Below are 27,325 nucleotides of genomic sequence, written 5' to 3' on the forward strand. Positions count from 1 at the left end.
CTGTGAAGGATGCTTTTGATTGCTTTTGATTGCTGATTAATTTGTTAAATCATCACTCTTCATAGACACCATAGAATTCGGTCTCACAATGTTAGTCATACAATTTGCTTTTTACACTTTTGTAGAACCTATATTCTCAAGCATCGTTCTCTTTGGCAACATGGCTAACACCATTCCACTGTTTTTCTCTAAAATACTGTCTGACGTGCCCCCAATCCTCTCAATCTGTCACTCCAAGTCTTTCTTCGCTCCTCTACCTTGTCAGCCACTCTCTACTAAACCAGAATCTGCCTTTGCTCTGAGATTGAACGTTACAGCAATGTTGTGCTCTTTCAGAAGCCAGTGTGGCGATGTTGATTATCAATGCTGTGCACGCCCTCTACAGGCTTCAGTTAACCACTGCAGCTTAAGGCAACACTGGCCTTGCAATAATCACAGCAGATTTATGAATATGCAGTAGTACGTTACAGTACATCCAATATGTTCCTAAAATATATCCCAAAGCTTTGAGAATAGGCGTATGACTAGGTCAGGGGAAATTAATAAGTGAATAATTCTGAAAAAGACAACGCACCTAAGCTGTTCTAAAATCAGTGTAACCCGCACAAGCAACCGATAGTTTCATTGTGTCATTGAATATTGTAGAACAAAATAAGTGATACAGGTTTCATTATGGTACTACATGTACAGTACAATAAATACATCTCTGTAAAAGTACTGCAGTAGTAGAGAGCATACTACAGACACAGTGGAATCATTTACAGTAACAACGTTTGTAATGTATTGGTGCAAAACACTGTAATCACAACATAGGTTTACAGTATTAAAGTAAATATAATTAGCTATGGAATAGAAAAGAAAAGACAGCCTGGTGAAGCATTGTAAAATATTACAGTAGGCTACATCCATGGATATTGTAGTCTAATTGGTTCATGCTCCACGCTAATTGGTGGCAGTGAATCTCTTTACAATCTTGCAACTTTCATGATTTGCAGTAATCATGGAAGATTGTTTGTCTGTTTACATACAACTATGCATTAAGAGTAATGCAACCGTTACTTATTATTTTGAGCAGTTGTGTCAATTGATAGTTATAAGAAATTGAAAAGACACTCATTTGAAATGTGTGTGAATTGCCTTTTGAAATAGTAGTACTTTGATGTTGAGTTGTATATTGAACAGGTGATTGTTGTTGAATGAACAAATGATCTACTGTAAGTTGTATGTGTATATCCAAGTTATTTCATTGAGCTCAATGCAATTCAAACCAGCTAATTAGCTAACAGCTAATAACATAAAGCATGCCGAACTCGGTTAAGAGTATAGTGTTGATGTGGGGTTATTTTAATTCCAAAGGCCAAGGGGACTTTATCAGGGTGCATAGTGTCCTGAATCCATGAAATAACTGGCCTTTAAAAATGAAAATAAAAATCCTCTATGGGAATTGGGAATTTAACATGGGCGTTCCAAATTATGACCCCTGTATTTTAAGGAAAACATTTATTTATTTACAATACATTGTTCATTCACAAAAAAATTGTTGTCCTTAAAGGTTGAATATTTCCTCATTGTTTCATGTAAGGTATTAAGATCAATTTCCAAAAGATGATTTTATATTTAACCCAAAGCATGTGTTCCAATACTTTTGGAGGGCACTGTATGCGTCTACAGTAAGTATTTGTTTAAACATGTTATAATGTCAAATGTTAAAACTATGTTATAATGTTATAATGTTAATGTTAAAAGTAATAATTAAGATACATAAAAATAACACAGAATGATTAAAACAGAGTGCAAAACAACAAATTACTGGAACACCGCCAACAACTTAACCTGTGTGCTTTAGTGTCTTAGTCAGCCAACAACTTAACTCAGTGATAGTGATCCTTATCAAACACCCAGAATAGCAGCGCTCTATATGGAAGTAGCCCCAAACTGCGTGTGCACACATTTATTTCAGGGTCAAAAATGCCCGATCAGTAGTCTCAGAGACACCGAGCTGTAACGCCTGAGCCATAAAGAAGGAGCCATTACACTCTCAGGCTATACCTGTTCTGTCTATTATGTTTAGAATGACAGGGCAACTACTTCTTTTTTTTATTGGGACAGCAAGGAACAAAAGCACTCACCCTGAAGAGTGCTCTGTGAACTGAGTAATGAGGATCTTATACCACAAATGGCAGAATTTTGGACTATGCCACTAGTTCAGACAGAGACTCAGACATGTTACAAAGATTGCTTGACACACATGCACACAACCCACAGGTCAGAATTGATTGCAATTTTAACTGAAAAACTATCCCAGATTCAACATTTGTAACTCAGTAGGAGGATCCTGATCCTAATGATCCTATGACAAACATATTTACAACATTTATCCACATTTTCTTGTATTTTTTCGTAAGTTGCATTTTCCGTGGTTTGTGTCATGTGCAATGATGTGTTGGGCTTTCACATGCGTTTGTAGCGGTACACCGTCCGGCGACATTGTGGGCAGATGTGCTCCACATCCTTACAGGAGTCCACACAGAATGGAATGAAAGCACAAGGCCAGAAACTACAAGAGAAATATTGGATTACTATCTTTGTATCCTCTCAGCAAGGATGACTGGTGGTATAATTGACATTTTGCATTTGTGTCTGCGTGTTGATTGTTACTGTTGCTATTGATTTAAACAAATAAAACAATACATTAATAATTTGATTTAGAATACAAACAAAATAATCCACATTAATAATTCATTAAAATAAATATGCTGGCAGAAATGGTCAATATTAGCCTATACAGATATCAGGCTTGTGCAAAATTCAGAAATGAGAATGACTCCTATATTCCCATTCAATTCTTGAGTTTGAATTGAATTTGAATTGAGGTCAAAAACAGGATGCAGAAACAATTTGAATTTGAATTAAAGAGAAACTATGCAGGATTGGCGATTTCATCTTAAGTTTCGGTTTCGTTTTTCATTTTCGCTCGTTTTATGCTTGCATATTTCTCTGCAGAGCTTCCCCGACAGCTTTAGCGTGTATATTTATACATAATGTATATAGGCTATATATAAATATATAAATTGCAAGCGTGGTTCTTCTTGTTCTTTATGCGTCTCAGCCTTCCAGATGTAAACAGGGAATGATCGTCTCCTGCAAGGTTGCAATAGCGGATAGGTACACTGGGGGCGGGAGGAAATATTACTGTTTTCGATAAAACTGGTCAGTCAAGCAAAACAACGATTTCTAAGCGATTTTATGACTATGAAAAAGTTGCTTAGGGTCTCTTTAAAGGAAGTGGAATTGAAATTCAATGAAATTCATAAACATAATTTAGGGTAGTGTTTAACAATGCAGTTTCACGTGTCAGTTATGATCGCAACAAACACACAACTTATAATAATTCCAATTCAACTTCCTGTGGGGTGGCGCCAATTCAATTCAAATTCCAATTCATGAATTGAACGGAGGTCAATTCTAAAATTTGGAATTGTGCACAAGCCTGATAGATAGTATACATCAAGAAGATTATTCCAATTTATTTCCAAAAAACCCAAGTGAGCACTTACAAGAACAGGCAGAGGCCACCACACACGAGCCAGGTCAGAAGGCCATTAGTGTGTCTGGTTTCAGTCACAATCTGGGACTGACAATGAGGACACTGCACCTGTCCGGGGACATCAGTCAAATGTGGTGGTGCTACCACTACTGTCACTGCACATACAAATACACAAAACACAAACACCAACAGAGTTAGCACAAAAATCCCTCTTTTTATCTAAATGTAAAACTAACTGTGCATGTGTTTAGAGTTTAGTAACCTCCTAGACCTTTTCACACATAGAGGGATGGAGTGATTGAGGGATGGAAGGACAGTGCCTCCTGGTCAGTTTTGCTCCACAAATGCTGGACCCCACCTGAGCCAAACAGCTCAATTCAGCGCAAAACCACAAGATTCTTTTTTGCAAAATAATTAACTATATTGTGTGGCGCAGTAATATCCTCACTCTTGCCCTTTCAGTTTCACTTTGGAGTGAGGATATTGCTGCGCAGAGTCTAAGTGCTCCCAATGTTATTCCGCCACACAATATAGTTATCCCTCTTACCTGCTTAGAAATGCACCACTTTTTATTTTGTCTCACCATACTTGGTTGTGTGACTACTTGTGTAACTGTATTTTAATAGGGAAAACATGGAGGTGTTTGGTCGCTTCTAACTTCATCTCTGTTTGGATCCTAATGAATGCATTGAGCTAGCTAAGTGCTATCAAAGTTGCGCCGCGCACCACAGCCAGTGAGTGCACGCATTGAAACGTGAGAGGTATGTATCAACTTATCTTAATTAAGCGAATAACATAGTTTAAAGAGAAACTATGCAGGATTGGCGATTTCATCTTAAGTTCCGGTTTCGTTTTTCATTTTCGTTCGTTTTATGCTTGCATATTTGGTTATGGTTATGGTTATGGTTATGGTTATTTAGCAGACGCCTTTGTCCAAAGCGACATACAAATAAATAACAATACAAATTAAATTAACAGTGAACAATTACAAAATAAGGAGAATAGTAATATTATCAGTAAAACAATAATTTTAAGCACTAACCTAATGAGAAATAAAACAGTGAAATGAGAATAGCAATCAAATAAGTCACTCAGTTAAATATATATAATAATAATAACTAAAGCATGGTAAGGCTAAATTTAAGGACAATAGCAAAATAAATGTCAAATTCTATCAATGGACAAATTATAACAAAACAATACTATTATACAAACCATAACACATCACAAACTCAAAGGACTAAGTGCATATTAAACAAATATGCCTTTAAGACCCCTCTTAAAAGATCCAAAGCTGTTGCTGGAACGGAGAGCACTGGGCAACTCATTCCACCAACACGGAACCACTGAAGAATAGGATCTACAATTTGACCTAGCATGTATGGTTGGTCGACATAACAGACGCTCCTCAGAAGATCGCAATGGGCGGTTGGGAATGTACATCGTGATTAAAGAACTGAAGTAGCTGGGAGCAGATCCAGTCAGTGTCCTATAGGCCAGAGTGAGAGATTTAAATTTAATTCTGGCTACTATAGGGAGCCAGTGGAGAGTAACTAGGAGAGGGGTTACATGTGTCCTCTTTGGCTGATTGAAGACCAGTCGTGCTGCAGCATTCTGAATCAACTGTAGTGGTCTTAATACACAAGCAGGTAGGCCAGCTAACAGAGAATTACAGTAGTCCAGCTTGGAGATAACCATTGCCTGTACAAGAAGCTGAGTGGAATCTTGTGTCAGATAAGGTCTGATCTTCCTAATGTTGTACAGGGTATACCGACATGACTTTGCAATTGAGGCAACATGTAAGTTGGTCATCAATTATGACACCCAAGTTACGTGCCGATCTAGTTGGAGTCAGTGAGGATGAATCAAGCTGGATATTGATCTGTTGGGGAATAGCTGTTTTTGCTGGAAACACCAAGAGCTCAGTTTTGGAAAGATTAAGCTGAAGGTGCTGATCCTTCATCCAGATTGAAATGTCCTTCAGGCATGAAGAGATCCGATGGGAAACACTAGAGTCCTCAGGTGGGAAGGATAGGAAAAGTTGACTGATAATATTACTATTCTCCTTATTTTGTAATTGTTCACTGTTAATTTAATTTCTCTGCAGAGCTTCCCCGACAGCTTTAGCGTGTATATTTATACATATATAGGCCATATATAAATATATAAAATAAAAGCGTGGTTCTTCTTGTTCTTTATGCGTCTCAGCCTTCCAGATGTAAACAGGGAACGATCGTCTTCTGAACAAACTGCAAGGTTGCAATAGCGGATAGGGACACTGGGGGCGGGAGGAAATATTACTGTTTTCGATAAAACTGGTCAGTCAAGCAAAACAATGATTTCTAAGCGATTTTATGACTATGAAAAAGTTGCATATAGGGTCTCTTTAATATGAAAAAAACGGTGAAGTGTTCCTTTAAGGTCATCCTGTTTTGAGACCTGTGTCAGATCATAACCCTCTGTGCCCTGCCTGTCTGTGTTTGCCAGTGTCTCTTGCTGTCTGTTTTAGTAGACTTTTCCCCTGGATCTTCTGTGAGTTACCTTTGGACTTTATTTGACTGTTTCTTTTTTGTTCACCTGTTTTTTGTGGTCTCTGCTACTGACTCCATGGGCTCTTCAATAAAACCTGCTTGATTGCATTTGGTCATTTGGGTCTTGGTCTGCAGTCCTTAACATGCAGAGGCTCTGGCATCCTTACTAGCAAAGTCGCCTCCACTGCAAGTTAGTGGGTCCAAGCCGGGATTAGAAGATGCAGGGCTGCACCCTGCAGTCAAAACACACTGCTGGTTGCACTCGGCCATGTGTATTTATCATGGCCTCCACCAAGGATGTTATGTTTTTACCTCGAGGCGCATGGCAGAGTTTGCACTTTACTGAGTGCCACTGTAGTTTGTTGAATAGAATAACAATTTGTTCGTAGAGTTAACGTTTATTTCCCTCATGTACTGTAGCTTATATGTACTGTATGTTGACGTTTATTTTCCTCATGTATGTAGGCTACGGGTCAGTCTGTAGTCAAGCAGCAGCCGTGAGGGAGTGACTGGTGCGCTGTTGTGTGCAGGGGGAGTGGCTACAGTGTTGAGAGTTTAAGGCACATCCGGCAATTGCAGCATTTGTGGCCGATATATGTGGCATTTTTTGTTCGTATCACATGAAATTGCATTGCACACACTCGTGCCATCAGGATGACACCCACCAAATTTGAGAGCAGTCGGATGAGTGGTTCTAGAGTTATGCGATAGGGTTTGTGTGGAACTTTCTTCCGGGTTCTACAAAACATAACGATCGATTTCCGGTCGTTCGTTAACACAGCGTGTTATGCTACCTTGTACAGCAGACCTAAAAGAAACAGCCGGTGTTTACAGGAGCTATCATTAATAACTATTTCAGATGTATATCGTATTGCCAAAACGGACGTCCATAGCTCCGGGTACATGTAAAAAATATATTGTACTTTATTGTATACTTTTCCGAGTTTATTCATAATTATGAAGGTATGTAGCCTATGTAACTAACGTTTTCTCCTATCCGCCCTTTTACGTGTGTTACCTAATATCATGTCTATATAGACGTGTGTTACCTATATTTCTATACAAATTAAGACGGCGGATTCATAAAGAAACGCATGCACCCACTCCATAAGTGTACCTAAATTAGATATGTACAAAAAAATGACATTTCACCGTGACTCAAAAGAGCTGTAAAACCGCTGCATGTACAAAATAGCTTTTGCTAATGGCGTTTGCTAACTAACTATCAGCCTTGTATTTTTGCTCGCAGACGATTAAAACAATCAAATGAAGACTGCGATATCCTGTGTGTTTATGCTGGTGTTTCATATTGCAAAAATGTTGTTAAGTGAATGAATGAATGAATGCTGTATCTTGTCCACCAGTCTCAAACTAAGACATATTGACATGCACTGTCAGTGTAAAGCAGCTTGTCACAAGTCCATGCTGAAACTCGTGTGAACATTTGTGCACTGTTTCTTGTGTTATTAGCGTTATTGCTGGCGAGTGACCCCAGGTCACGAAGTTAAAGTTTAGGCTAATATCCTTAAAAACGTTTGTGCACAAATGTTTATTTTGCCTGCACAATCGTGCACAAACGAATCAAAACACTTGTATTCATTATTTTCAACATATGGGGTGCAAAATTAACACAGGTCATGCAGAAGAATGAAAAACCACACAGCTTGAGTAGGCTAATGTTTAGGGATGGGTTTGGGTATTCTGTTCAATTTCGCAGTCTGTTGCAGTTATTGTAGGCTAGTAGATTTGTAGGAACCCCCTTGTCAACAAACTTGCTCCAGCAACCTAGACCCATTTATAATTTGGTGGTCTGTTCAGACTACTGTTTAAGTAACAAACTTCACTGCAAAGGATACATCAGTGTGAATGTTTGTCCAATGGTCTCTTTGTGTTTTCTACACAGATAGTGCTTCGTGATTCAGAACCTGTCGTCATGACCTCCAGACAGTGTTCGTGCAAAGCTGGCACAGCAGTGTGTAATCACACTGCTCTTTCAAACAGCTCATTGCAGAATTGTGTTGTAGCAGTTTCAAATTCACTTGCCAAAATACATTAATACAAATATTTCCACACAGAATTTGTGTATATGGTGTATATTTGGTTATTAACTTTACGGTTTGTTTGAGTAGCTCAACTTTGTTTATTCAATGCCCATTTATTCATCTCCCGCTTTAAAAGAGTAAAAGGGTCTTGAACGCTACATGACTGCTCTGAAATCATTGGTCGTATATTGTGCCTTTCATTATACTATATTGCCAAAAGTATTCGCTCACCTGTCTTGACTCTCATATGAACTTCAGTCACATCCCATCCTTAATCCGTAGGGTTTATTATGACATCGGTCCACTCTTTGCAGCTATAACATTATAGACAGAGTTTGGTGTAGATGAACTTGACTGGACAGGACAGAGTCCTGACCTCAACCCAATAGAACATCAAATCCCATACACACACTCCTAAACCTTGTGGAAAGTCTTCCCAGAAGAGTTGAAGCTGTTATAGCTGCAGAGGGTGGACCGACGTCATCATAAACCCTACAGATTAAAGATGGGATGTGACTGAAGTTCAAATGTGAGTAATTTCATTTCATTTTCATTTCATGTTTATTATACAGGAAAGTATTAAAAGTAACAGAGTTACAGTTTAAAACGGGCCTGACCCAGTGAGAAGCTGATTTCCAGCAGGTTCCTGTTCTGCATTACATATAACAAGTAACAGGGACAAAGCACATCATACATCACATTTACATACAACAAAAGGCAAACATAGACATCAGACTTAACAAAGACAGTAGTTTAGAGGTCAGTGTTTGCAAGTGTATGTATTGAGGAGTAGTAGTTTATAGTGTTTATAGTGTGTGTGATGGATTGTAATTCTCTAATGTGTTGAGGAATGTCATTCCAGACTCTGGTAGTGTGTATGAAGGATCTCTGCCCAAAGCCATTATTGCATGAGGGCACTGGGTGGAGGGCCATGGAGACTGACCTAGTGACACGCACTTGAGGCATGTTGTGTGTTGGTAAAATAGAGATGAGTGTCAAGACAGGTGAGCGAATACTTTTGGCAATATAGTGTAGTAACTTAACAAATGTGACCATTCAAAGCGAAATCAGTCGTTTTTCGCACAACGTTATTTTGAGAAAATCAACAATAACAAACTTCCGGGGTAAAATGTTGAATTTCACGTTTTCGCATAATTCGACTGTATACCGTCTACAGTTTCATATCGTGAACGCATTTCACGGAAAAACATACGTTTTGATTGTTAAACCCGGCGAAGATTCAACACATTTGCTGTCATTCCCGTTTTGCACGCGCTGCTTAAAAAGGTGATTTCTCCTCTTCTGGCATATCTTGACAGGAGAACCATGTCAACTTTGGATGCTGTTATCTTAGCGATAGTTTGTGTAATGCCCTCGATATACATATCGTTGGAAAGCTTAGTTTATGGCCGTTCACGTGAGCACAATAACTTAATTTAATACATTTTACCGAAATGACTGGTTCCGCTTTACAGGGTCACAAATGGAAATTCAGGGGTTTTGTCAAGGAAATGTCATGGAATTTTACATTTGACTTAAGAGTGGGAATCCCGGACATTGTACAAGACAAAAGTGTTTGTAACAGCATAGCAGTACAGTCCATCCGAACACATTCAATTAAATTTTCAAATTCTTGTCATTTTCTTTTATTTTCACAACATAAAAACACAGACAATCAGATGCCTACTGGTCTACGCAGTGGGTCAACAGTCGTATCCAGAATTGTGGATGTCGCTGACTGTCCAAAACGGACAATTCTCCTTGTAGCAGGTTCAATCTGGAGGCAAAATGCATGAAAATGGCGGTAGCTGGCAAATCTGTGAAAAAAGATCAAATTGCATTGTAAGACCACGTTGGATTGTACCCATACAGCATAAGCAGCGGAATTGCAATCAACTTTTCAAAATGTCTCCCATGAAGTAGTGCATGTCACATGCATTACATTTGTGCTTCAGTATCAGCATCTTCTTTGAGAAGCGGTTTACAGTCCTATGTGGAAGTTTGTGTGTGTGTGTGTGTGTGTGGGGGGGGGGGGGGGGGGGGGATGGATGTCTATATTGAAAACATCCATTCTCTATTGCTTAATATCTGGGCTAATAATAATAATAATAAATTTTATTTGTATTGCACTTTATATTATGGGCAATCTCAAAGTGCTACAAAATTATAATGCAAATGGATAACAGAGGTGAGGAGTTCCTGTAGGTAGAGGGGAGCATGTCCATATATGCACTGGTGGGTGAGGAGTGAGATCTTATACTCTATTCTGAAATTAACCGGGAGCCAGTGGAGACTTTTCAGAATGGGGGTGATATGTTCATGCTTGCGCACCCTCATCAGGATCCTGGCAGCACTGTTCTGGATGTATTGAAGTCTCTGGATGCTCTTGCCAGAGATCCCAATGAGGAGTGCATTGCAATAGTCCAGCCTGGAGGAAACAAAGGCGTGGATGAGCTTCTCTGCATCGCCCAGGGTGAGAGTTGGACGGAGTTTGGCAATGTTCTTGAGGTGGTAAAATGAAGTCTTGCAGAGATGTTTGATGTGGGTGTCAAAAGTTAGTTGTGGGTCCATTTTAACACCCAAGTTGGTGACAGATGACCTAGCTGGCTAGGACCCAGATACAGTGAGGGGCAGTAGCTTCACTACTTGTAGCGAAGACACTAGCTTAACTACATTTTTTCAGTAGCTTGGTGGTAGATTTTCTGAAGCAGATAGCTTTTCAATAGCTTAGCTGTTTTTTTTTCCATGTGGTGCATTTGTGGAGCTCAACGCTTCCTTCTGACCAACCATACATCAATCATTTAAGCTATATTCTTTATAATTTTGAAAGACAAACAAATTTTCCATGACAGAGATGAAGCAACGGAATTGATGTTGGTGGTAGTCTATTGTGGGGTTTTGTTAAGCAATGTCTATGAAATTGGCTGTCGAAACAATAAAGTACTTAGAAGTGTTAGAGTTAAGAGCTTGAGTTACAGTAAAAAGTTAGCTTACAGTTTATCCTGCAAACTTAAGAAATGGGCAAATCTAATTTGGGCCACAAAGCCTATGCACACTTTCTCAGTAGGCCACATATGCACACTCCTCAGTATGCTTTACCTTCCTGTCACTACTACGTGCAGCCTGTTTTTCTCAAATTGATTTTGGATATTGTTTTTGAACTGAACATGTGTTATAGCATGTGTACATCAAGGCAATTAAGTTACTTATTTTATGCTGAGTTATGTTGGCTATTTTATTGCCATACACTTATTTGTCATGAAGCTGGTTTACTTTATTGGTTTGGCAATTAAAAAGTATCTTCTGATGTAACAAACTACTTTAGTGAAATGTATAACTTCAACATTTAGTCTTTAGGTAGCTTTTGTGTAGTTAAGCTTCATTTAATATAGAGCAGCTGGTAACTTGCCCATCACTGCCCTCATATAACGTGAATATGTTTTTTAAACAGTCAACAAATAATGTCTGCCTTTGTCTGAAATTAGAAATTGGCAGCCAAATGATAAACAAGTGTAACATAAAAAGCACACACAGAAGGAGGAGCAGAATTGACTCAGAACTGAAGCAGCCTAAATGTATAACTTTTTTCCTACCTGGTATAAATGTCCTCATCGGAGCTCTTGAAACTTTCTAGTAACGACAACTCCTCCAGTCGCTTCTGTAGCTGATGGCCTGCTGCTGTGCTGAAATTTTCTCGCATGCCAGATCCAAAACTGAAGGTTCAGGATAGTCGTGACACCTCAAAGACACGCTGGCATCGATCAGCTCCTCGTCCTCCCCTTGCCGCTGTGTCCTCTGCCATACGCTTTGCCGAGCGACCGACAGGCTGAAGTTGTTTTCAGGCGAACAACACGGGTTTCAAACAGCGTCGGCCCCTTCAGTTATATCTCCCGACATAAAATGCCGACTGCAGACCGTAGAGTGTCTTCGTATCACGAAATTATCACGCATAATGTTTCGGACCCATATCGATTTGGCAGACTCAAGGCCCCATCATGGGAACGGGTGGAAACTTTCCCCAGACACAGCATCTCAGCATTAAAACTGCTGAGCGGATGTTGCCGGTTTTGATTTATTAATAATCGTGACATTTTAATGAAGACAAATACAGGAACGTTTTAGTAAAAAATCAGAATTGTACTATAATTAGCCAAATTTCACAGTTACTTCAGAGGAGATCACCTACCGCTGCAGGTAACTAGCGTTGCAATGTGCGGAAGTGAAAAGCGGAAGTTCTGAATTCTGTTTTCCGGTTCGAACGTTGATTGTTCCACACAGAGCATATTGTAGCCGGCAAAGGTGAAAGCAGGGGATCAGGATTTTTTTTTTTTTTTTTTTTTTTTTTTTCAGGATTTGACTGATTAGCTTTGCCGATTAGCAAGGCATTTCCTCGTCACCATTTTCCAGAAATACATCATGTCCGGTGCCGTTTCTCCTCATGCTGATCAGATGCTGATTGGTGGCTGTTCCACTCTCAGCTCATGCACGAGCTTAGTGTGGGCACGAGCGAGCTCTCTTTCTGTACCTTACGTCAATCAGTAACCTGCCACTTAATTGTCTAAGCAAAACGGCACCGGAAACAAGCCCCTTGAAACGCCATCATGAAGCCTGAAAAAATCGTTCAATTTTGGCATTTTTCACTAGCCTAGCATTCCCATTGAAATGAATGGGGGCGGGACTTGTTCACTTTCTCCAGTTCTTATAATACTGTGATGAACGTGAAAACGCAGGCCATTCGTTTCCTGTTGATTTGGTTGGCGATTGATTGGGGGATGAATGTAAGGACGCAAGCAATTAGTTTCCTGATCATGGGTTGGCGATTGATTGATGGGCCGATGAGTGACACCTGTGGAGGATGAAGTTGGGAAGAAAAAGGGTGTTTGCGTGTGTTCGAGAGAGAGGCGAGAGCAGACAAAGAGAGACTAAGACAACTAAGACTGCGTGAGTGGAGCACAGTTAGCGCGTTGCTACAATATGAGCAGGATAAATTGAGTGGACGGAATCTGGCTACCGAGATCGACGTGGGACGCGTATCCTTTTTTTGTGTGACTCTTTTTGTGGGTATCCGGGACGCCGGTGCCTGCGGACTGAACGTGCAACAACCACACGGGAGGGTCTCGAAGGCTGCCGGACGGAGGGAAGTGTTGATTCTTTTAAATGTGTTTCATGAATTGATGTGCGTTTGTGTGCGTGTGCGTGTGTGTGTGTGTGTGTGTGTGTGTGGGGAAATTCGGGGAGGGACAACTACTATGATTGAGTGTAGGATTGCGGGTGGTTATGTGGGGAAGTTTTAGAATGTGTTGATTAAGCCATGAATTGATTGATTGCTGTGATTCACTTAATGTCTATTTATTAAGTAGCCTAGTACAGCGTTTAGCTGTTTCTGTGTATTTATTCCCTGTTGGGCTTTCGGGTGTGTGCAATAATTGGCCTATGGTGTGTGTGCAATAATTAGTCTATGATGTGTGCAATAAGTAGTCTATTGTGAGATTTGTAGTGGCGTTAAGTGGCTTAGTGCAATATATCCGATAACGGACCTTCTACTCCTGCTAACTGACTTGATCTAGTATTTTATTCATGAATTGTTATTAATAAACAGATCTACTTATATAAACTACCGTCTGTGCGTGTCTTGTGTGGAACTGGGGATGACAACCGGACCATACCGGTAAAAAAAGGTGGTGGCAGCTAATTAGTAACCCTGCTGTTTCATTACACTGGTGGCAGCGGTGGGATTGTTTCAAAATGTCAAACCCTGATTCCATACAAGATGCGCCGGAGGTTCCAAATCAGCAACCTGAGCTGAGACCACAAAGGCCTACATCTTTACAGAGACCAATATTTATGCCAGAAACTTTTACAGGGATGGGGAGAGATTGGTCTGACTGGTCAGAGCAGTTCGACTTGGCAGCAGAAGTAAATCAGTGGACTGGGGAATTAAAATTGAAATTCATGTCTTTGTTGTTTTCAGGTCGAGCCAGGGATATATATGCAGGATTGAGTCCAGTTGATAAAAGTACTTATGAAAAGTTAAAAGTAGCAATGGGGAAATATCTGGAGCCAAGTGGAGAGGAGTGGCACAGAATGAACTTCTCCTCTAGAAAAAGATTACCAACTGAAACAGCTAGGGAATTTGGTAATGCATTGCGAAGATTAGTGTCTAAAGCATACTCTTCTATAGACCCATCGACTAGAGATCTGTTAGCACGTGACCACTTTATGGCTAATGTTGGGAGTGGGGAATTGCGGATACAATTGAGAAGTGCTAAACCACCTACCCTAGAGGAGGCAATTAATATTGCAACAGAGTTAGAGCTGATTCGTGATTTGGAGCGGACAGAAATTAAAGTTGAATCTAAAGTAATGGGGGTGAGTGGTAGACCTGTTACAGAGGAATCACAGATGGGTGTTTTATTGGGAGTTGTGGAGGGTTTAAGGAAAGAAATGAAAGTTTTGCAAGCCAGTGTATCTGAAATGAAAAACTCTCAAGCTAATGTGCGACAAAATCCTAATCAATGGAATCAGCCACCATTGCGATCTGCCCAAAACCCCTCTCGAGTAGACCCGGTCCAAAATCAAAATGGTGAACAAAGGATGGACGGCTGCTGGGAATGTGGCTGTAATAGACACATTAGAAGAAATTGTCCCTATTTAAACTAGAGGAGGCTGGTACAGAAGGCCAAATGCCTGCCCCTCGTAGTGTTTATTCTGGCCTAAGGATGGAGCCCTTAGGGCAATCATGTGGTGCTGGGGTTTATTTGTCAGCTAAAGTGGGTGGTGTGAATTGTTCCCTTTTGGTGGATACAGGGGCCCAAGTATCCATTATATCTCATGCATTTTGGCTAAAGAATAAACCAGGAAATGCTCAGCTGACCGGCTACAATGGCCAAGTGTCTGTGGCTAACGGGGGACACATGGACATACACTGCTCAAAAAAATAAAGGGAACACTGGTTCATAGGAGTATAGCATCAAGTCAGTCACAATTGTGGGATATTGATCTGGACAGTTATGTAACAGAGGTGGTTGTGAATCAGGTTGACCCGCTTTGATGTCAACGAAATTTACTGCAGGTGTACTAGAGGGCCAGCTGTGAGACGACCCCCAAAACAGGAATGTTTTTACAGGTGGTGGCAACTGGTAATTTTTCCATCTTCATCCTTCTTGACTGATTTTTCACTAGTTTTGCATTTGGATAGGGTCAGTGTTACTACTGGTAGCATAAGCCAGTATCTGGAGCCTACAGAGGTTGCACAGGGTAATCCAACTCCTCCAGAATGGCACACCAATACTTGTCATTGTCAAAAAGATTGCTGTGTCTCCCATTGCAGTCTCAAGAGCATGGAAAAGATTCCAGGAGACAGGCAGTTGCTCTAGGAGAGCAGGGCAGAGTGGCAGAAGGTTGTTAACCCAATAGCAGGACCAGTATCTGCTCCTTTGTGCAAGGAGGAACAGTAGGAGTTTTGCTAGAGCCCTACAGATTGACCTCCAGCAGGCCGCTGGTGTGAATGTCTCAGACCACATTGTCAGAAACGGACTTTATGAGGTTGACCAGAGGGCCCGATAGCCTCTAGAGGGACCTGTGTTCACTGCCCTGTTCTGTGCATCCCTCCAAGGGTATGCCTCCCCAGACCATTACTGACACACCACCAAACCGGTCATGCTGAATGATGCTGAATGATGTTGCAGGCAGCATAACGTTCTCCACGACATCTCCAGACCCTTCAATGTCTGTCACATGTGCTCAGGGTGAACCTGCTCTCATCTGTGAAAAGTACAGGGCGCTAGTGTTAGACCTGCCAATATTGCATTCTATGGCAAATGTCAATTGAGCTCCACAGTGCTGGGCAGAGAGCACAGGTCCCTCTAGAGGCCATCGGGCCCTCAGGCCACCTTCATGAAGTCTGTTTCTGGCAGTTTGGCCAGAGACATTCACACCAGTGACCTGCTAGAGGTCATTCTGTAAGGCTCTAGTAGGGTTTCTACTGTTCCTCCTTGCACAAAGGAGCAGATACTGGTCCTGCTACTGGGTTAAGGATCTTCTAACACTCTCCTAGAGCAATTGCCTGTCTCCTGGAATCTCTTCCATGCTCTTGAGACTGCAGGGGGAGACACAGCAGTCATTTTGGCAATGGAACGTATTGGTGTGCCAATCTGAAGGAGTTGGACTACCCTGTGCAACCTCTGTAGGCTCCAGATACTGGCTTATGCTACCAGTGGTAACACTGACCTTATCCAAATGCAAAACTAGTGCCAAATCAGTCAAGAAGGATGAAGATGGAAAAATTACCATGTGCCACCACCTGTAAAAACATTCCTGTTTTTGGGGTCATCTCACAGTTGGCCCTCTAGTACACCTGTAGAACATGTTGTTGACATCAAAGCAGGTCAACCTGATTCACAAACCACCTCTGTTACATAACTGGCCAAATCAATATCTCACAAGTGTGACTGACTTGATGCTATACTCCTATGAACCAGTGTTCCCTTTATTTTTTTGAGCAGTGTATTTGGGAGGTGGCAAACAGTGTGTGAGTTTGATAATTTAGCATTGATAACTGACTTTTTAGTAGCCGATATCTCGCCAGAGGAAGGGTTGTTGGGGACTGACTTTCTGTGTAAGTTTGGGGCTGTTGTTGATTTAAAAGGGGGCTTTTGTGTGTTAATGGGAAAAAAATTGCCTTTACAACTCATCCATTCTTTGAAGGAGAACAGACCAGTGACCATCGAAAAGGACCTTGTCATTCCCCCCAGAAGTGAGGTGATCATTCCAGGGACTGTCGGCGGGGCCTTTTTAGAAGGTATGGAAGGCATGTTGGAACCCTCAGCGTCTTTGTCAAATCATTTTGATTTGCTAGTCGCTAGAGTGGTGAGTAAAGTGGATAAGGGCTTGATACCAGTTAGACTCATAAACATGACAGAGAGTGCCCATAATTTGAAACGTGGAATGTCTTTGGGCACCTTCTGCCCTGATGTTTCTGTAGAGGAAGAACATGTAGACATGGCTGATAGTCATAAAACCCATGTGGAGTGGTCTACAGAGTCATTGGTGCAGGCCCTGGGTCTACATGATCGAGGTTTAAGTGAATCTGATACACAGAAGATCTATAACCTTTTGTCATCTCATTTGTCTGTTTTCAGTAGAGATGACTCAGATTTAGGAAGGACCCATCTAATTCTTCACCAAATTGACACTGGGCAAGCCCCTCCCATCAAAATGGCTCCTCGCCGTGTGCCATTGCATTTACAGCAGGAAGTCACAGAGCACATCAAAGACATGCAGCATCGTGGAATAATCCAGCCCTCTGTAAGTCCTTGGGCTGCACCTGTTGTTCCTGTTAGAAAAAAAGATGGGGGATTGCGGTTTTGTGTAGATTATCGCAGACTTAATGATGTTACCCGAAAGGATGCTTACCCTCTCCCCCGTATAGACGATGCTTTAGACAGCCTGACACATGCCAAGTGGTTTTCGACCCTTGATTTGTCTAGTGGTTACTGGCAAGTCGAGGTAGATCCTAAGGACCGCCCAAAGACTGCCTTTGCCACAAAGAGTGGTCTTTGGGAGTTCAATGTTCTCCCTTTTGGCCTAACTAATGCCCCAAGTTCTTTCCAGAGACTTATGGATCTTGTTTTAGCCGATTTACAGTGGACTACTTGTCTAGTGTATCTTGATGATATTATTGTATTTGGTCGTAGCTTTCAGGAGCATTTGAGTAGATTGGGCGAAGTTTTGAATAAGTTGCATACAGCCAATCTAAAAGTTAAACCGTCCAAATGTAATCTCTTTTCTACCGAAGTACAGTATTTAGGACATGTTATTTCGGCTGAAGGTGTAATGGCTGACCCCGCTAAATTAGAAGCTGTGCGTTCATGGCCAGAACCTACAAACCAGACTGAGGTGAGGAGTTTTTTGGGTTTGGCATCATATTATCGCCGTTTTGTTAAGAACTTTGCAGAGATTGCCCGGCCCTTACATACACTAACCGAAAAGGGAAGAAGGTTTAAGTGGGATGATAGATGTCGTGAGGCTTTTATTGCTTTGAAGACCTGTTTGATATCTGCTCCAATTCTGGCTTATCCAGACCCTCAAAAGATTTTTATTCTTGACACTGATGCGAGTGATTGTGGGATTGGGGCAGTTTTGTCCCAAGAGGACAATGGACATGAACGAGTTATTGCGTACGCTAGTCGCGCATTGACAAAAACAGAACGTAAATATGCAACAACTAAAAGAGAACTACTTGCAATGGTAACATTTACAAAGTATTTTAAGCATTATTTACTGGGGAGAGAGTTTGTTTTAAGGACTGATCATAATTCCCTTCGCTGGCTACACAATTTTCAAGGGCTCGAGGGTCAGTTGGCACGTTGGCTAGAACAACTGGCCAATTTTCAGTATCGTATTGTGCACCGACCTGGTAAACAGCATGGAAATGCCGATGCGTTGTCTCGAATACCTACTTTGGTGTCTAGTGTGATTAAGCAGACACCTGAGCGGCCAGCAAGCCAATCGGTAACTGCTACCTCGGTTTGGACATTACAAGAAATGCATCAACATTGCTCTTTGCAGGGAGATTCTGGGGAGGTGAGGGTTGGACCTTCGTCAGGGCTGGGAAATGTGGGGGTATTAAGGGATGTAGATGTAAGTGGAGCAGAGCTCCAGAAAGCTCAACAAAATGACCCGGATATCATGCGTGTGGTGCAACTTAAAACCTCTATGGGGGGAGGGGGAATTGAGACCGACTGCCCAGCAGAACTGAGGAAGTTTGCAGGGGTATGGAGAGAGCTCCAAGTACGGGATGGGATGTTGGTGCGTATACCAGTGGTTCAGGGGGATATGAGCCCGAGGGTTCAAGTGGTCCTTCCTAAAGCCATGGTACCCTATGTCCTTTCTCAGTTACATAACGAATTGACGGCGGGCCATTTAGGGGTACAGAAATTGAGGGGCAAGATAAAGGATCGTTTCTACTGGGCAGGGTGGTCTGGGGATGTGAAGAGATGGTGCGTGGAATGTAGGGAATGTGCTTCACGCAAAAGTGCAGGTCAAACACCCTGTGCGCCCTTACAACCATCCATCACATCACGCCCACATGAGCGTGTGGCCTTAGACATTATGGGACCCCTACCTGAAACCCTTTCGAAAAATAGATACATCTTGGTCATTAGTGATTATTTTTCAAAATGGACTGAAGCATTCCCTATGAAAAACCAAGAGGCGTGTACGGTGGCAAAAATCCTGACAGAGGAATGGGTATGTCGGTATGGGGCACCTCGTGCCATTCACTCTGATCAGGGTAGGAATTTTGAGTCACAGCTATTTAAAGAATTGTGCCGCTTACTGGGTATGCACAAAACCAGGACTACCCCTTATTCACCTCAGTCAGATGGGATGGTAGAAAGATTTAATAGAACCTTGCTATCCATGTTGTCTCTTTTTGTAGATGCAAACCAGCTTAATTGGGATGCCCTGTTACCCTTTGTTCTGATGGCCTATAGGAGCAGCATGCATGCAAGCACCGGATTCTCTCCTTTTCGGGTTCTCTTTGGCCAAGAAATTATTTTGCCAGTAGATGTAATGTTAAACCTGGATAACCAAGAAAAGTTTGCATCTGTTAATGATTATGTTAGCAAAGTGAGTGAGGTCTTATCCACTGTTGTAGAAGCAGTAAGGAAACATCAGATGAAGGCCTCTGACAACCAAAAAAGGAACTTTGATTTCAAGGTTAATTTCCAATACTATTCTGTGGGGGAGTGGGTCTGGTTAAGAGATAAAACAAGACGACGGGGCCTATGTCCAAAGTTACAGAGGAAGTTCCGTGGACCCTATGAAATTCTGGAGCGTATTTCAGAAGTGGTATATAGAATACGGCCAGAGGGGGGTGGCTCAGAGATGACTGTTCATTTTAATAGACTGAAACCATTTGTGCCTTCTACTCTTTCAGGAGCCCCTCTGTCCGGTGGTTTCGAGAACTCCCCTGCAACAGCAGCCAGACCCTCCCAAACAGAACTTAGACATTCCCAGCCAACTTCTCGACCCTCTCAGACAGTATCACAATCGCAGAGATCCCGGGGAAGGAGGTATGGTGCTAGCTGGGTTTTCTCACGATCACAGCCAGCCACGGTGGCGCCTGCTCCTGCCTCTGCTGTGACGCCTGCTCCTGCCTCTGCTGTGACGCCTGCTCCTGCCTCTGCTGTGACGCCTGCTCCTGCCTCTGCTGTGACGCCTGCTCCTGCCTCTGCTGTGGCGCCTGCTCCTGCCTCTGCTGTAACGCCTGCTCCTGCCTCTGCTGTGGCGCCTGCTCCTGCCTCTGCTGTGGCGCCTGCTCCTGCCTCTGCTGTGGCGCCTGCTCCTGCCTCTGCTGTGGCGCCTGCTCCTGCCTCTGCTGTGGCGCCTGCTCTTGCCTCAGCTATGGCGCCTGCTCCTGCCTCTGCTGTGGCCCCTGCTCCTGCCTCTGCGGTGGCCCTGCAGCCCACCCTCGCTCTTCCCCCTGCTTTCAGCCCTGCCTCCACCTCTGTTTTGCCCCCTTACCCTGTTCCTGCTTCTGCCTTTAACTCTGCAGGTACACAGAATCAGAACTTGGAACATGTGATGCGGTCTGGAAGGACAAGTAAACCCCCAGCATGGGCTAGAGATTATGTAGTATAAAATAGACTCGGGACGAGTCTTTTGTCAAAGAGGGGGGTAGTGTGATGAACGTGAAAACGCAGGCCATTCGTTTCCTGTTGATTTGGTTGGCGATTGATTGGGGGATGAATGTAAGGACGCAAGCAATTAGTTTCCTGATCATGGGTTGGCGATTGATTGATGGGCCGATGAGTGACACCTGTGGAGGATGAAGTTGGGAAGAAAAAGGGTGTTTGCGTGTGTTCGAGAGAGAGGCGAGAGCAGACAAAGAGAGACTAAGACAACTAAGACTGCGTGAGTGGAGCACAGTTAGCGCGTTGCTACAATATGAGCAGGATAAATTGAGTGGACGGAATCTGGCTACCGAGATCGACGTGGGACGTGTATCCTTTTTTTGTGTGACTCTTTTTGTGGGTATCCGGGACGCCGGTGCCTGCGGACTGAACGTGCAACAACCACACGGGAGGGTCTCGAAGGCTGCCGGACGGAGGGAAGTGTTGATTCTTTTAAATGTGTTTCATGAATTGATGTGCGTTTGTGTGCGTGTGCGTGTGTGTGTGTGTGTGTGTGTGGGGAAATTCGGGGAGGGACAACTACTATGATTGAGTGTAGGATTGCGGGTGGTTATGTGGGGAAGTTTTAGAATGTGTTGATTAAGCCATGAATTGATTGATTGCTGTGATACACTTAATGTCTATTTATTAAGTAGCCTAGTACAGCGTTTAGCTGTTTCTGTGTATTTATTCCCTGTTGGGCTTTCGGGTGTGTGCAATAATTGGCCTATGGTGTGTGTGCAATAATTAGTCTATGATGTGTGCAATAAGTAGTCTATTGTGAGATTTGTAGTGGCGTTAAGTGGCTTAGTGCAATATATCCGATAACGGACCTTCTACTCCTGCTAACTGACTTGATCTAGTATTTTATTCATGAATTGTTATTAATAAACAGATCTACTTATATAAACTACCGTCTGTGCGTGTCTTGTGTGGAACTGGGGATGACAACCGGACCATACCGGTAAAAAAAAGGTGGTGGCAGCTAATTAGTAACCCTGCTGTTTCATTACAATACCTTCATGGGTGAAAGCTACATACGTTTGGGTAACGCCCCCTTGTACTACTGCGTAACTTCCTGCACCTCGGTGATTGTTGGCTAATCACTTCTGCTTTATATAATCTTCACACCGGTATTGAAGATTATATAAAGCAGAAGTGATTAGCCAACAATCAACAGGAGGTGCAGGAAGTTACGCAGTAGCCTAGTACAAGGGGGCGTTACCCAAACGTATGTAGCTTTCACCTTTCCCGGCTACACGTGGAACAGACAGACTGACACACAGACAGATGTTCCTTGCATTAATAGATAGATAAAGTAGGCCTAACTTAGCCTGATTGCCATCGACTTGAAAGGCTCTGCGAGACTTTAGTCTGACCAAGAGCTTGTGTTGAACAGTTTCTCCAAGCGCTTGGTTGACCCGCCTCCTTTAAGTGCCTCAATTTGCTACTGGTCGAAGTCGGAAAGGGGTTTGCCGAGTTTAAACCAATAACAATACTCTTTTCTCTGCCTTGAACACGCCTCTACCAGAGACGGTTTATAAAGCGAGACGATTCATATGAGGGTCAATTCTGGTTTCATTGTGACGCAACTGCCACTCCCATTTAGGAGGCAAACGGGAGGTCCGGTGTCAATGTATTTCTATGGAAGAAATAAACCTGTTATCAACGGCACCTGCTTCTGCTGATTCTACACCGTTCTAAACCGATTATCTCGTCACTGATCACGCCCCTTTAGGAGGCGGAAGTGGTGCCATTTCATTCCATTGAAAAACCTGATCTTTGCCTCTACCCAGAGCTGTTGGAGCTGCTCAAAGTTGATTGGTTCTCGACCAAAGGGGGCAGTTCCGCAGTTTTGCGGAATTCAGAAATCCTGCCTGATGAGCAGTTGGCCAGACCAGCGACAGCAACGCCGAAGGTGTTAGGCTACGTCACTGGGAGGGCGTGCCAGGCTAGGCCTAACTTGTAAAAGGTGCGGTAAGGACAAAATGTATTGGCTGGACTTAACACTGAGGGGCAATATCAGTCATACAGATAGGTTTCTGGAAAAATCAATAGTTAAGATTACATGGTTGTTAGGAACTGGTTGGACAGGATAATGACTCTCATTAGACTCACCCACTTGTGGTTGCTGGTTTACTCCATATTGAGCTGGTGGAGGTTGGGCTGGACCTACAGTATAGCAGAGAGGTAATGAGATTCTCAGTATGCAAGCTCAGGGAGGATAGTCCCACCTATACTGGCTACCCCACAACATAAATAGGCCTCATGGAGACATACTGGCCATAATTGTTTGAGACCTTGAGAAGCAGCTCACCTGGCTGGGCAGGATATGGGGGATATACAGCCCCATAAGCAGGATCTGTGGGTGGTCCTGGATACGGAGGAGGAACTGGACCCTTTTCCATAATCTGACAGCTATAACTGATTGAGGCGTGACGTTACTAGTTATTCCAAAACCACCTAGACACCAAGACAAGCCAAATTTTATTGAACTAACACACTCACACATTGTAAACAAGGAGCAATATCAATTTAGGAGAAGGCAAACACTGTGACTGTACTTTAGTTCAGTCTATCTCTCTGAGTGCATCCTGTAACCACATGGCATATTCTGACATGAGCCGTGTGTTCACAGGGAGATAAATGAGTACAAGGTTCTCATAGAAAAAGAATGTGGGATGGCAGGACTTGCTTCCTCTCCACACCCAACCATCACAGTAACAACACTATTGTGCAACTCATTTGGACAGTTGTGACTACATCTCCATGCTACTTTGGCTAATAGCCAAGATAAGTTAGTTAATCATTTACTCAGCTGTCAACGAGGACATTTTGCTAATATATCAAGAGAGGCTTTGAGACAACATGGAAATAATAAAGGCAGTTGTTAAAGGCTTAGTTTCCATTGCATCAGCCAGTTACTATTCACGACCATATACAAGCCATCTTAAGTATTTACCTATACTGTACTTCTTTTTTTCTAGAATTATGGCAAAGAAAACTCAGATACTTCAATACTAGGTTCATTTTGACCTTTGATTTGATAGTTCCATGTACAATTACTTTGTTTAAAAAATACAGTCCTACAGTAGGTGTTTGACTTTTCTTAAATATGTCTAGATTTCCATTCAAAATGATTTTCAAATCCATTAATCTGTCAGATGAATAATTATGGTTGAATATAGGTTTGAAATTGGAGAGGGGAAAGCAATGTATGAGGAAAGACATTCTACAATGTCAAAGAATAATTTAGCGCCATGATTTCATAAAAAACTTCAGAAGTTCTAGTAGTTCTAAAACTTCACATCCGAGTTGCTCCGGTGAACATTGATTCTCTGACATTGTCGAATGTCTTTCCTCATACATTGCTTTCCCCTCTTTTCAGAATTGTCAAAAAGACACCAGTTAGTCCCTAATAATCCTGCTATGAAGAGTCACCCCAGATATTGAACACCTACTCACCTGTATGTGTGGCCGGTCACAGATGCTGCTCCAGTGTGTGGCACAAGACCGGTTTAGAGCTGTCATAACTTTATGGCCCCTCCTGAGAGATGGGCGTGGCCCTCAGAGTAAACAGCTTCATTGTTTCACTGACATTACACACGGGCTATAGGCTGTCATCGGTTGTGTGGATCTCGTCCAGCTTAGACAAACATGGGCTAAATAGGGTAAAATAGTGTAAAGTGTAAAAGTGTAAAAAACTTGATCACAGAAATATATTCAAAGTTCAAAGTTTATTGTCATGTAAATGAGCATTTATACATATTTACATTTCTTGTGCTCAAATATAGAAATATAGTTAATGATCCATCTGTATTTTATCAGTAGCACAGGCAATCAACATTTTGATAGACTTTCTAATTTATAAAGTATAACAGTACAAATGCTTGCTCAATTTTATGGTAAACCGGGCCTACCTTTTATGTTTTTATTTTCAGACAACATACATTTTTGTATGCACAGTGCAACCCAAAGCGGATTTAGTTTAAAGCAAAATAGCCTATACGTGTTTTGAGAGCTCTTGAGGTTTCATTGAAAGAAAATGAAATCCACACAATGATCACATAGCCCTGCCCTTATTGGACCAGAAGAACCGGAAGCGGTGGATTTTTGCATAACAATAACAGGCTAGGTGGGGGTAGAAGTGCGGATCGGTTTCAGTGAATATGATCAGAAACATCTTACCTTTGGCATCTTTAAGACTACAGCCCCTTTCAAACATGCAACATTCAGACATGTGTGATGTGTATGTGTGAAAAACACTATCTCTAAAATATTTTCTCTTGAAATAGCCTGGCTCTGACACTACCAGCCCCCTCGTACTAACTGTGGAGTTGGCTCGGGTGAGGTCTGAACAACACAGGTTATAACACAGCTATTAATATATATTAATAATAGATATTAATTTCTAAACGCTCACATCCCTCTCTCCGTCTCTTCAGCTCTTTCTTCCTTCATCCCCCTCTCTCTATCTCTTCATATTGGAGCCAAATCTTTGAACCAAAAGAAGCTTTTAAGTTTGTCTGACCAATGAATAGGGAGTTATAAAGGCGGGATGTGATAAAAGCATGGATAATGGTGTCCAGATCGTTGTGAGATAAAAAGAAAAAAAATGTTTCAAGTTCAGCTATAGATAAAAGCTGCCCTTCACCACACTGCTCACCTGTTTGATTCAGAGAGATATCAACCTGGACACCAAGATATTTAACATTGTGCAGATTTGAAGACAGGGGGCCTGGTGCGCTGATTGAGCTATTGACAATACTGGAGGAACCAAATAAAATCCCTTCAGTTTTACTTCAAGTTGATCCTTTTTGGTGTGTGTGTGGGTGGACTCAGTTAGTCAGGGAGTTGAGAGGTCTTGTTGAAAGACTTGGAGAAAATAGCAGCTGTGGGAGTTTATAGAATGGAGGGAGGGGTAGAGGTGAGTTAAATTAAAAGACTTCACAAGACTTGTACACCAGAGCATACATACAGTAGCCTACATAGGACAGAAGCAGGCACATTAATCAACAGAAGCTGCACCTCAAGACACAGGTATTTATCAACATTTGAAACAGTCATTGAAGATGACCATGAACAAAAGACCTTGGGGAGCTTAAAGAATAGAAATGGGGAGGGCAGATATCAACAATGACAAAAGGTCATGTCTCTCAGTCACAAATAAAAAGTCCAGGTGATGGGGCATAATAATGTCATTTAAAAAGCACTTGGTAGTTATTGATCTAACATTCAATAGTGCAACATCAACTTGGGGTGAGACAAGTAGACCAATGGAGCGGGATGACGGAATGTAGGTTTGTCCAGACCTTGACAGTTCAGTTTAATGGTTGTGTGCGCTGAAAGTCTGGGACCTGTCTCTAACGGACAGCCGCCGGACGCCAACAGAGACACGTTCTCTGAACTTTCCCGCACCCAAGATGTGGGTGAGGGGGCTGAGGCAACAGTGGGCGTAGGCCAGGGTGTGGAACACAGTGTAGGCATAGTCAAAGGTGACTGACTGTGTGAGTTCGGCAGGAATCAGGCCATGGAGGTTCAGTGAGTGGAGGAAGAGGATTATGTTGTACGGTGCCCAGCAGACAAAGAAGCCCACCACAATGATGAAGATCAGCCTCACTGCCTGGTTCTTCTTCTTCATCCTGCATTTACGAATGCGAAACCATATCCGCAAGTAGCAAAACGTCATGACAGCAAATGGCAACAAGAAGAAAATTGGAACCTGGATGTCATAAATGAGATACTCTGGCATGTATGATCCGTAGGTCTGGCTGCAGTCCACAAAGTCACCTCCATCCTTTGTCCCTGAGAACACCATCTCTGGTATGCTGAAGGCCAAACAGAGGACCCACAGGCCGCCACTCAGAAGGTGAACATTGGGCTTGAAGGAGGACGCTGTGACGGCGTGCACGACTGCCCTGTACCGGTGCACAGTCATGGCTGTGAGGAAGGCTATGTAGCTGTAGAAGCCCAGGAAAAGTACGCCACTCAGAAGCCTGCATGCCACCTCGCCCATCACCCAGCCGTGGATGTGATACGCTGCCCAGATTGGAAGCGGCATGGTGAAGACGAGGTCGGACCCCGTGAGGTGCAGCAGCAGCAGGCTGGACGTCTGCCTCAGGTCCTCCTGCCGCAGAAGGATCCAGAGCAGGAAGCTGTTCCCAGCCAGGCTGACGCAGAAGATCAGGCTGTAGCAGATGGCGGAGAAAATCCCATGGAAGTCATCCTGCACATCCTCTTCAGGCGACACTGGCTCATCATAGTATGATCCGTAACCATCAGAGTAGTAGTCAACAGTTGTCAGAGTTCCATTAAATTCTATTATTTCCATTGATCACAGTAGACGGATGTTGCAGAGGATAGTTGATCTAGGAGGACGACCTTTTTTGTGTATGTTGGTCTTAAGGGGCCATGTCAACCCATTCCATAACCATTCATTTCATGTAGCGCCACCTAAAAATGAAAAATCAAAAATGAGGTGTTGTAATCGCAGGTATCTCAGGCTGACATGGTCAAAACTGCACAAAA

At 42.5% G+C, this 27,325-nt stretch overlaps 2 protein-coding genes across 2 annotated transcripts in view; both read right to left on the reverse strand.

Moving 5' to 3' along the window:
- Nucleotides 1–719: 719 nt before the first annotated feature.
- Nucleotides 720–24,282, reverse strand: LOC134095273 (LITAF domain-containing protein-like). Its single transcript, XM_062548727.1, has 5 exons — nt 24,263–24,282; nt 23,115–23,221; nt 22,916–22,969; nt 3,558–3,702; nt 720–2,557 (listed from the first exon to the last, which is right to left on the reverse strand). The coding sequence occupies exons 2-5, from the start codon at nt 23,203–23,205 to the stop codon at nt 2,452–2,454; spliced, it is 396 nt and encodes a 131-aa protein (XP_062404711.1). The 5' UTR covers nt 23,206–23,221; nt 24,263–24,282; the 3' UTR covers nt 720–2,451.
- A 300-nt stretch (nt 24,283–24,582) lies between these two features.
- Nucleotides 24,583–27,325, reverse strand: part of LOC134095262 (chemokine XC receptor 1-like) — a 6,320-nt gene continuing 3,577 nt past the window's right edge. Inside the window, exon 2 of the mRNA XM_062548716.1 lies at nt 24,583–27,250. Coding sequence (XP_062404700.1) covers nt 26,124–27,128 — 1,005 coding nt within the window. The 5' untranslated portion in view covers nt 27,129–27,250 and the 3' untranslated portion in view covers nt 24,583–26,123. The remainder of the gene's footprint in view (nt 27,251–27,325) is intronic.

Source organism: Sardina pilchardus, chromosome 1 (assembly GCF_963854185.1).
Source record: "Sardina pilchardus chromosome 1, fSarPil1.1, whole genome shotgun sequence".
NCBI classification, from domain to species: Eukaryota; Metazoa; Chordata; class Actinopteri; order Clupeiformes; family Clupeidae; genus Sardina; species Sardina pilchardus.